Below are 11,747 nucleotides of genomic sequence, written 5' to 3' on the forward strand. Positions count from 1 at the left end.
TTTTTGACAAACAAAATAACCTGTGTTATTTTTCTTTCTAAAAAAATCTGAATACATTTTTACTGCTCAGCTCTTATTGCTCATTCGCTGTCTCATTTTTATATTCCAGGAAGTTCCCTCTGAAGCAGGGAGTGTCTGCATATAAAATGGTCTGCAGTTCTCTGCTTCATAGGTCAGAAGCTTGTTTATTTTGTCTCTGTGGCTACGTTCAGTCCCAACGAAATGAACCTTTGTAGCAAAAAATAAATAAAAATAATTGAAAGTAAAAGCTCCAATTAATTGGCATGCATCATATTGTACATATTAGTGTTTTGTACTTCCCTTTCCATTTCATAATTTTGGCCAATTTTGCAGTTGAACATGAACAAAACGCTAATAATAATGATACATTATTATTATTTTATTTTTTGTTTATTCACAAGCATTTTTAGGTCTTATTTAATGTTTTTTTTTTTTTTTTTTTTTTTTTTTTTTTTTTTAAATAGGGGACCTGCTCACCTCTCATCTTTTCTTTGGCCCCTTTTTAGGCACACCTATATTGTACATTTACAGATCATCAGCACCACAGACACACTTAAGATTCAATGAAAAGGGCAAAATCTTAATTGGATGAATACAAAATAAATACAAAAAAAGCTAACCAAAAGCAAAAATAAACTATTATAACTACATTTTGCTGCTTAATTGGGACTGCTAGCCAACACTGGTTGAGAGGCCTTTATTCACTGTCTAATTATTTGCACTGTAGATGCCATGTCCTCCTCTATGACCATGGAAGGCCCCCGCAGTGCTTCCAGCCCCACCATGCATTCCAGTGCTTCAGCCAGTGACCAGAACCCAGTCCACGGCAGCATTGTTGACCCGGAGGACGCCAGGAGCAGCCGAGTGGTTCCAGAGGTTGTTGGAGCAGAAGGTGGCAATGATAATGGCAGCGGTGGTGGTAACGGCAGGACTAGCGGTGAGCTAGGAGGAGTAAGAGGCATAACATCCCAGGAGGCCCAGCCACATCATCAGATGACCCCATCGAAGCGCCGCACTGTACTGAACATCTCTCCACCTCCACAAGACCTGTTGGATGACAGCCAGATGTCTTGCCAGAATGAAACATCCCTGGACTCAGAGCAGAGTAACAGCATCTGGATGGAAGACTCTCTCTCCAACTTCAGCATCACAAGCTCTGTCTCTTACAATGACAACACAGAGGTGCCACGAAAGTCCCGAAAACGTACACCTCGGCAGAGGCCTGGCCCGAAGTCTGCAGGACGCGGGGAAGCCAGCATGGACGTGTTTGATGCAGACAGCGCCAAAGGTCCACACTTTGTCCTGTCACAGCTCGGCCTTGACAACAAGACTGGATCCAAAGGAAGGTTTGTGTCACCTATAAATGTATTTATTGTTCAATACCACTGAGTTTGACCTGTTGGATCCTAAAGTCATTCTCCTCTACAACTCAGAAAGTTGTGAAAAGAGGCTGACATTAGTTAGTTAATTAATCGATTAACTAGTTTCATAATTCATTAATAGTTTCAGTCAATTTCAAAACAAAAATGTCTGACATGTTGTGGTTCCAGCTTCTCAAATGTGAGGATTTTCTGTTTTTGAGTTCAGTTAAAAGTGTATATGTCGACCTTTTCAAATTTGACAACTTAAACATTCTAAATGGGCAACTTTGTATTTCCCGTTTCAATGTTTGATAATGCAATAGCTGACATGAAGAAAGCTGTTGTCCTAGGAACAGAATGGCAATGCAAAGGTCTATATGTTCACACTCATCAAACCATTCAGTGAAGACTGGTGCCCTGTATTGAAGCATCTGCATTTGTTCTTTTGATTTCCTGATGTTTTTCCTGTAATCTGTCACCCAACAGTGACCAAAGACAACAACGATCTCTCTTATTGTAGGATTTTATTGACTTTTTATTCATTTAATATTCACCCAGTGGTAGTTGCACACTTGTTAAATAGGTACTTCATTCTGTGTTACCATTGTCTGAAAGGTCCTTGTGGATTCTCTCATATGGCACTCATCCTGATTATGGTATTATTAGGAAATCACACATTGCACCACAGATGTAAATTTTACACAAATTACTCTGGCTCTGAATTTCCCATCATGCTTTGACTGAAGAAGAGCGGTTCGATCAGAGGGGACGGAGGGGCGGAATACTGAAGTACAAACAATGGTCAGCCACAGTGAATCACCGAGCCTCTATGAAAGACCTAGGATAAGCAGAGCAGATTAAATAAACAGATAACGGTGAAGGCTTTAAGAGCAGGGGATAAAATATGTTTGGTTGATGGAGGGTCTGTTAACTTTGCATTGCTCATAGCATCATGGGGGATGGAGGGAAAGTGGGACTCTGAACAAATAAGGAAAAAGTCATAATCCGCAAAAGCAAGTTCCAGACATTCTGTGCTTTTCCCACCACAATGCCAGAAGATGCTAGCTAGGTTGTACCAACTAAAATAACATTGCTGTAAAATTTTAGAATTAGAAGTAATCTGCTGGTGTCTCTGTCAAACCGGTCTTTGTAGCAGCTCTAATGATCCTCAGACAACGAGCCAAAAAGGAGGAATTCTTTCGATGCAATACCCACAGAAGAGTGAGGGGAAGGAAGTGAAGATCCTCATCCAGCCTGAAACTCAGCACCGAGCCCGCTATCTGACTGAAGGCAGCAGAGGGTCAGTGAAGGACCGCACTCAGCAGGGCTTTCCCACTGTAAAGGTAACTGTTAAAACCTTGACACAGCCTCTTTAATGAACTTTGTAGTACATGTCTTGACTTTTCTGCCATAGTGTGCCCATGTTCAAGGTTAAGTTAATGATTGGGTTTTTGTTAGAGGTGGAAGAGTTCAGGTCACAGTGAGTCAAAATGTAGAACAAGTCTTTTTCTGCGGAGACATAATATGCTCCGTATGGATGCCGAAAACCAAGTTTGATTTCCCCCCTAATGGACAGGTAATACTGATTGCTTTTCAAAGCCAGGTCTGATCAAGTTCTTGTTTTATATCTGCTGCTCTTTTATAGTATTTTGTATTGTATATGTGGAGAGAGATTTCAGAACTGTTGAGTCAGATAGGTTGAAGTGGATTGAACAGGATCTCTTCATCCCCAGCATGAATGAAATACTTCATGTCTGCAGATGACAACCACCTGCATTACTTTTGAGGTGATGTGTGTGGTGAATCTGGAAAACTTTTGTGACAATCTGCCCACTATTGTTTGATATTTCCTGAGTCTGTTGAGTCAGGAGAAAGACTAGATATGCTGTCTAGTGTTTGATCATCATGTGGTCGTTTTATTATCGACCAAGAGGTAATCACCCGGAGATGAATCAGGGCGCAGAGAGGTGTGATTTCTACCTGATCAGGTACTCTTTGTACTGTCAGGGCTTGTGACGAGCATGTGCAACCAGATGCAAATAACTGGTACGGAAGTTAGAAATAGAAGTTAACAGCAGAAGATAAAAAACACAGGTTGGCTTTCAAAAGGCCGACTAGATTGCACAGAAAGATGTGCTGATAAACGAGCAAAGATTACAGGTCATAAAAAGCTTAATTGCTCGACGAGAAGATGCCAAAATGCACTTGGGCAACACTCTGAGATAATCTGCTGGACAGGAAGGGAAGCATCTATAAAAAACGTTTTTTATAATGTATATATGGCTTTTCTTTTCTTTTTACTTCCACAGCTGGAGGGAGTAAATGAGCCAGTGGTCTTGCAGGTGTTTGTGGGTAACGACACTGGGCGTGTCAAGCCTCATGGTTTTTATCAAGCTTGCAGGGTGACTGGCCGCAACACCACAGCCTGCAAAGAGGTGGACATTGATGGCACCACTGTTATCGAGGTGTCCCTTGATCTGAGCACCAACATGACACTAGCGTATGTCCTTCTTTTTTTAGATTGAAATTAAGGTTGTTTTTGTAATAAATATTACTCCAATCAATTTCATTTTAATGCATTCAACCCCAAACAGAACAAGTGTACCTTTTACGTGCCCAGTAGTACTTCACAGATAATTCAAACCAATTGCTGAATAAAGATATTGCATAATGGATAAATACTTTATTACTGGTATAAAATCAGTTATTGGAATGACACATTGTAGTATTTAGTGCTGTAAAGAGCTGCTAGTTTAGCAAACACTGTAACGTTGTTGTTTAAACTAGAAGTTTTCCTGGCTAACATGGTCTCTCTGTGCAGGGTGGACTGCGTTGGGATCTTGAAGCTCCGTAATGCTGATGTCGAGGCTCGTATTGGTGTGGCAGGATCGAAGAAGAAGAGCACACGCGCTCGGCTGGTGTTTCGGGTCAACATCCCACGTCCAGATGGATCAGTGCTCACACTACAGATTCCCTCTTCCCCAATCTTGTGTAGTAAGTCAGTCCCCTTGTGTTTGATCGGTGAAAATGCAATGATAAATGCAGAAATCATGCTATTTTATTTCACTATAATAAACCAGTTTCACTAGAATTACAAGAAGCAGAATCTGTAATTTACATAGTTAATAATTAACATTTAAAATTGAGCTATTTTCTCTTCTTTAACGAGAGATCCTGCTTCTGAAGTTTAATCGAGCCTGTGGGCGGGAGACTTCTTTTATGTGCACACTAGGTGACAGTGTGGAAGGATCCCCTCAGGTTCAAGTGTTATTTAATAATGTGTAAAGCATGACGGGTGTGGTTGGTTTCGCAAACAGGAAAGACACTTAGGGCTATAAGAGTGTTTCTGTGTAAATTGATTTGAGAGAACTGCTTCGAGAGAGACAACGGAGAAAGAGAAGGAAAGGACAAAACAATAGCGGTGTGTGTGGACTTCTATTGTTTACACAACATGCAATCCCGGGAAATATCTTTCGACAAACCCCCAAAAAATAGTAATCCCCCTTGGCATCTGTATGTGTGTGAGTGTAGCATAGGGAAGTGAAAAAGATTGTAGGCTGTCGGGAGACATATCACAAATGCATATTACAAATGTGATTGTTGCAACAGTTTAGTCCTTTTATTGTGGAGTTTTAGTCTCATTTTGTAAATACCATTTCCAGCACAAACCTTCTGTAGTTTAACCATTTATCATTCAAATCAATTACTTTGAGGCATTATAGACCTTATACAATTTGAGTTTAAACTCATCTGCTTCTTTTGTTTCTTTTATGAAACCTAGGTATTTTTTGGTGAAAATCAGTAAAAGTGACACTTTCAAAACTGTTTATGTCTGTATGTCTGTATGACTGTTTTCAGCTCAACCTGCAGGAGTGCCTGAAATCCTAAAGAAGTCACTACACAGTTGTTCAGTGAGAGGTGGCGAAGAGGTCTTTATCATTGGCAAAAACTTTCTCAAAGACACCAAAGTCATATTTCAGGAGAATGTCTCTGGTAAGAAATTATTATTTATAAGAATATGATTGTTTCTGGATATTTTGGGTTCATGCAGTATAATGGTTCTCCATGCTGCATCTTCTGTGTGTTCCAGATGAGACATCGTGGAAGGCAGAGGCTGAAATTGACATGGAGCTGTTTCACCAGGTAAAATGTGATTGCTCTTGTGGTATTTTTGTACTGACTGATTAAAGAGATGGTTGGATTATTTGAAGTGGGGCATAGTCAGCATATTACCTACTGTAGATGGCTGTCAGCACACCCCCAGTTTGGAGAAACAGACAGGAGTACTTGCACAGAAGCAAAGCAATGTACTGCAGTGGATGAGGGCAGCTGCAAATTACCACCTAAAAAAAATAGGGCCCACCCAAAAAGATTAATATCAGTTTAAGTGTACGCTATATTTAAGATATTTTCACTGTTTTATCTTGCTGTCAGACCGCCTTTTCTACGAGGAACTGATGCCGTTATCCAAGCTCTCTTCAAACTCCTTCGACAAGAAGGCATTAATATTCCCTCTCAGAACACTGAAGTTAGCTACCACTGTCTCTGTCATTTTTATTTTGTTTTGTTGTGTGATTTTGGTGTTTTAAAGGTGTCACACAGTAACACTAACTAACTAACCGATTGAGGCAGTGGTAAAAGAGTGGCTTAGAAAACAGTGCAGATAACCGCTCTCCACTGAAAATGGCTGTCAGCGGCTGTAGGTATTACACTGACTGACTAAAGATAAGTGCTTCATACCCCACTGGAAAATTCTAAACTACCCCTTTAATGCCAATTACTAATCACCTGAGTAGAAAGAAGCAGCCTTTTCAGATTTGTATGGGGCTTTAGATGTAATCATCTTAAATGACTGCTGGTTCAAAGGTTTAAGTAGTCTCATTGTGTTCTGACCTAATTACCCTCAGTCTCAAAAGCTGTACTGAGTGTGTCTCAACAGTCCAATTTAAACCTTTGCCCTTGTCAACAAAATGGTCATTGAATGTACACTGTGGGGTTTTGTTCATTCATTGCTTCTGACTGATACACATGTTGTTTTTCTGCAAAGCCTAACAAATATATTGACTGCATTTCTTATTTTTTTAATTAACATTACATTTTAAAGTGCTTTTTTTAAAACCAGCACTGTCAACGTTTGCTAGTAGTCTTCTTTTCTGCTCTTTTATAAGGCAATGCTACATTTTTCAAAAACTTTACTGCCACCAGCTGTTTATAGGTGGAATGAAAACAAAAAAAATTAAACCGAGTGATTCAGCAATTACCCCTGTATATATGGCCACAGTGAGAATGTCCTCGAGTTATGAACAACATTATAAGCATTACAAAAAATATATAGATAAATATTTTAAGAATCAAAAGGGTAAAAATAAATTACCATGTTTTATGCTCAGATCTTAGATATTTCCCTGTAAATTTCTAAAACAAATCATCATTACTGAATGCAGACATCAATGTGTAGAATCACAACTACCTCCAATCCAGTCCACACATTTACATTACAACCTCCAGCAGTCACAGTCATGTGTATCACATCACCTCAGGATGTGTCCATCGGGCAAAAGATACAGACAAAGTGATAAATATTTGTATACGATATACAGATATTCATCTTTAATAATAATATATCTTTATATATTATACTATATCAAGTCTAATCAACTCACTCTTTGACTCTGAGATGAGTGCAGTTAGACATGCTGTACTATTCATTCTTTCTTGCTGACTTTCCTTGAATGATCACCCCTCTAGAATCACCTGATAGTGAAGGTTCCTCCGTACCAGAACCAAGCCATCACCGCTTCAGTGTGTGTGGGAATCTATGTGGTGACGAATGCTGGGAGATCCCATGATGTTCAGCCCTTTACCTATACTCCGGATTCAGGTTTGTTCCTGTTTCAGTTTATTTACTAAATCACACAAAGTTTCTCTTCATCTGTCTCTTCTTCCCTTCTCAACTAATGAGACTAGCTGGTTAGAAAACGTGCACATTTTTGATGAGGTCATTCTTTACAAAGTACTTTTCATATTTACTGGCTGGCACCACAACTGGCTCTCTACCTACACTTAAGAAGCATCAGAGAAAGAATTAGCAATCAGTTGAGAGATGAGACCACAATAAACAGCCCATGTCTAAACACAAAAATCTAGGCTCATCCACATTCAGGACTCTTTCATCAGCACGTTTTGTATTTGTGCAGTCCTTAGCTACAAAGTAAACTAAGCCAGTATTGTGCTGTATTTTTACATAGATTTTCAAATTGTGTGACCTCATAGAGATAAAAATCTGTTGATGTTTGCCTTTGTAGCAAAAAATGATGTTCCTGTGAAGAAAGAGGCGCCCTCTCCAGTGAAGACTTGTTCATTTGATGAACAAATTAAAGGTTATTTTCCCTTTTGTTCACTACTTTTTGTAACCATGATTGATGCTTTAAGTTTGAAAGCTGTTAATGTATAATACACTGCAGCTCACAGTTGACTGCCACTTCTCTGAATAGTTGAACACAAAGCAAAATCAAACATTTTAAAAATACGACGTATTCCCTGGTGTTGCTCCTACAGCTCTAGATGGGGCCTTGATGCCTTCAATATTGCCTTTAGTAAAGAGAGAAGATGTCACTCCGATGGAGGTCACCAGCAACCTCCAATCTTCTGGTGTATTTAAGGTGATGTGGTGATTGATCTGTAACCTATTTAAAGGCCTCATTAATAACATTTTCATAGTCAAATCACATAAATGTTCAGAAAAATAATATTATTGTTCATACTTAATTATCTAGTCTGTAAGAGAAGTGTTTTATGTGAAAGATAACACAATAAAACTGACAACAAAATCTAAAGGCAAAATAAAGCACATCTGATATCTTTTATCTTTTATTTTTTATTTTGTGTTTTCAGCAGACTGGTGACTTGTGTCCCACTCAGCAGAACCCAGACATGACTGCAGGACATCAAAATAAAAACAGATCATTCTCAAACAACCTGTCTCAGCCTGCAGGCGAACCTGACCAGGGCCAGGCTCCTGTTTTCCCAAACACAGAGCCCTTAGGCACTATTCAGAAGCAGGACATTGCAGCCACCAGCTCCTTCTCTGTGCCCGCCGACTCTCTGCTCCAGCCGGGATCACAGCAGTTCCTCCTGGAGCCCAGAGAGGGCCTCGGGCAGGAGAGGCCCGGCAGCGGCTCTGGAGTTGTGGGGAGGCTGTGTGGAGAACCTGCACCTCAACCTCAACAGCAACAACTGCCTATTTTCCCCCCAGATGAAGTAGCCCAGCTGGAGGAGGCAGTGAGGCAGCTTAAAGCCAAAGGGTTCTGTAACTTACCACTTCAGTCTGACAACTCAATGGCTAAACAGCAGCAGCAGCAACACATCCAGCACCAACAACAGATCCAAAAACAGCAAATTCAGCAACAACAACAGCAACAACAGCTTCAACAGCAGCAGGTTTTGGAGAATTTACAGCAGCAGATGTTTCAGTCACAGATTCAGATGCAGTGTGGCATGTTTCAGGACGCCCCTCAGGCTAAGAATGCAGAGCAGCAGGTATCATCACAGGGGGTGGTCCCAAACCAGGGGACTCTTTTCCAACAGGCCCAACAACAACAACAACAGCAGCAGCAGCAAGCAGCTCTCTTTCAGCAGGCGAGTGACCTGCTCTCAATTCAAACCAACTTCCTCCAGCAGACACCATCACACCCTTCACCACCCATGTTCCACAATCCCAGTTCTTTGGCTGAAACACAAGATTCACAAGGAACGTTGTTCCAGAAAGCTTCGCAGGAGCAGGTCCAGGCCGCTATCTTCCAAAACACCATGACAGTACTACAGTCTCCGGAGCAACAGCCCTCAACCCCTGGACTTTTCCTCCCCCAGACATCCCTGTCCTCTCAGCTCACAACTAGTAGTGCTCAGCAGCAGCAGCAGCAGCTGGCCTTCCTCAGTGCTCTACAAACGCCTGCCTCTAAACCACAATCAGTATTTCAGGTTCAAACCCAGCTCCCCCCTATCCAACAGAGAAACCCCATGGATCAGCAGCAGCCCTCCCAGCCTCAGCCCCACACACAGGCACCCCAGCAGTCTTCCCTGTTTCAGAACATATCCCCACATCCATCTGCAAACACACTTTCTCCAGGCCAGCAACAGCAGACTGGCCTACTGTTCTGCAACAACCCCCTGTCCACTCCGGATCAGGCCTCCAGCCTCCTGTTCAGCAGCCAGGGCCAGATGCCACCGCTGACCAGCAGCAGTTTAGTTTCCCAAGAGCCTCCAAACCCCTCTCTGCTGTTTTCCCAAGCCAGCATGGAGACAGTAAACCAGCAGGATCGCTCTGAGCCCATGGCCTTAGGGAACCCAACCGATCCACGACAGCAAGTCCTCTTTCAGGAGCAACAGCCGATGCAGCTGGGCAGCAGCTCAAACAACCGGCAGGAGCAGCCTGTGGGCCTCTTTATGCCTCAGTCTAACATGGCCTCTCTGCAGGGGGGGCTGGCAACTCAGGAGCTCGCACAGTCAGCCATGTTTGCCCCACAGAACGGCGTTGCAAACCTCCAAACGACCACCTCCTCCCCTGTTCAACAGCCAGGGAATCTGTTTCAGACTGCTGTCAGTGGGAGCATCAATCAGCCCAGCCAGCCTCAGCCACCTGGCCTCTTCCTTTTTGGGATTCAGAATGGTAAGAAATTGATTACACAGGTGCACACCTTTTTAATCCTGTAGTATGAATGACTGCCAACAAGGGCAGATGGCAAATATTATATGAAACATGTTCTAAATTGCCAACGAGAGCTTTTGTTATTGACATCAAATTGACAGTTTTTTCATAACAAGGTCCTCGCATTCATATAAAGGATAGTAGAGTTGTCAAATGGTGAAAAAAGTCAACGGGAACCAAATGGGAATGTGCCGCTTGAAAATAAAATCCCCTTTAATTCCCTATTCCCTATTGGTTTACAATTTTTATAATTTATTGAGACAGGAAGATTCTCATCACAAAGTCCATCGACTCTCTGAATCTTACTTTTTAACTTTTTATACAAAATCAGAAAGGTATCAAATATAAAACCAATAACAAAAAAAAAGCTATTTCTTTTGCATACTTGAGACATACTAAATGTTGACAGAATTTGATTGCATTTCAATGCACTTGAAACAATTGTATTTTTACCCACTAAACTACAGTTGAACATGAAAGTGTGTGTGTGTGTGTGTGTGTGTGTGTGTGTGTGTTTCAAAAGCAGAAAGAAACGTGGAACATTAAACTTACTGTACAAACTTACACTGTAACGTGTGAGGTTTGGAAACTCATTCTGTTCCTTCCCTGCAGAATGTGACCAGCTGATGACTCCTGGAACCACGCTGTCGGACCAGATTATAGCCATCAGCCAGTCTGGTCAGAACCAAAGAGAGAGTGACGCACACATCCAGTCTCTGCTCAGCCAGTCCCTGTCTCAGTCTGGGCCCGTGCAGAACAGCATGAATGTCTCTCAGAACATGGAGAAGATGGATGACCTGATGGTCAGCCTGCAGGAGTCCGGCGGCAACTTAACTCGCTCATACTAACTTTGTCATTTAATTTTTGTATGTAGAATTATTTTAAAATGTAGAAATATAGACAAAACACGACTACATGCACAAAAATAGTTGCGAATTAGCCCTGCATCATGAAGTTTGAGACAAATGGAACATTCTGTTCTGAAATCTGAACTTGTATTATTGGTCTGCCCGAACATCCGGTCTACTTCAGGACTGAAGATTTAACAGGAAAGAGCAGTGAAGGTGCTGCTGTTCTTTCTTAGCCAGTCTCTTCCTCTCGTGGTTATTCTCCAGAGTGGCATGAATGACATCTGTTATCTCATTGTGAAGGTTAAACTGGACAAATGAATATCCAGTCAGTGAACTAGGAATTTGTTTGGGAAATTGTTGGCTGAGAAAAGTGAATATTTCTTATTGACTCCATTGTATCAAATGTGCAGAATTAGATGGACTCCAGGCGAGAACAGGCAAATTGTCATTACTTGGAGAAAAACACAATTTGGTGCTTTTTTGTCTTCATCTTTTCCTCCAAAGGTACAGTAACTTAGTGGTTGTGTTATTCATTTGACTTGTGAAGTTTGGTGTGTATCTGTAGATAGATTGTCAGTGATGTCATCTTCAGCGTCTCTTGGTTCTTGGGCCGTTTTCTAAAGTCTCCAAAGTGTCTTGTGGTGTCCATGAATAGTGTTCCCTTTGATACTTGTTTTGTATTTTTGTTGCACGGAAGGTGGACTGTGTGGCGTAGCAGCAAGGTTTAGACAGACTGTGGCAGGTATGGTTGAATACATTGATGATGTGAAAGGTAGTTGACATGGGTTGAAATTATTTTCTCCCATC

At 41.4% G+C, this 11,747-nt stretch overlaps 1 protein-coding gene across 1 annotated transcript in view; it reads left to right on the forward strand.

Annotated features, from left to right (window-relative positions):
• Nucleotides 1–11,057, forward strand: part of nfat5b (nuclear factor of activated T cells 5b) — a gene marked incomplete at its 5' end in the record, with an annotated part of 30,430 nt that extends 19,373 nt beyond the window's left edge. The window contains 11 exons of the mRNA XM_079217003.1: nt 749–1,367; nt 2,539–2,725; nt 3,692–3,882; nt 4,204–4,376; nt 5,241–5,375; nt 5,473–5,525; nt 7,131–7,263; nt 7,688–7,762; nt 7,941–8,044; nt 8,277–10,050; nt 10,702–11,057. Of these exons, the coding sequence (XP_079073129.1) occupies nt 749–1,367; nt 2,539–2,725; nt 3,692–3,882; nt 4,204–4,376; nt 5,241–5,375; nt 5,473–5,525; nt 7,131–7,263; nt 7,688–7,762; nt 7,941–8,044; nt 8,277–10,050; nt 10,702–10,937 (3,680 nt within the window). The 3' untranslated portion in view covers nt 10,938–11,057. The remainder of the gene's footprint in view (nt 1–748; nt 1,368–2,538; nt 2,726–3,691; nt 3,883–4,203; nt 4,377–5,240; nt 5,376–5,472; nt 5,526–7,130; nt 7,264–7,687; nt 7,763–7,940; nt 8,045–8,276; nt 10,051–10,701) is intronic.
• Between the last annotated feature and the right edge of the window lie 690 nt (nt 11,058–11,747).

This window comes from Taurulus bubalis (assembly GCF_910589615.1).
Source record: "Taurulus bubalis genome assembly, chromosome: 4".
Taxonomy (NCBI): domain Eukaryota; kingdom Metazoa; phylum Chordata; class Actinopteri; order Perciformes; family Cottidae; genus Taurulus; species Taurulus bubalis.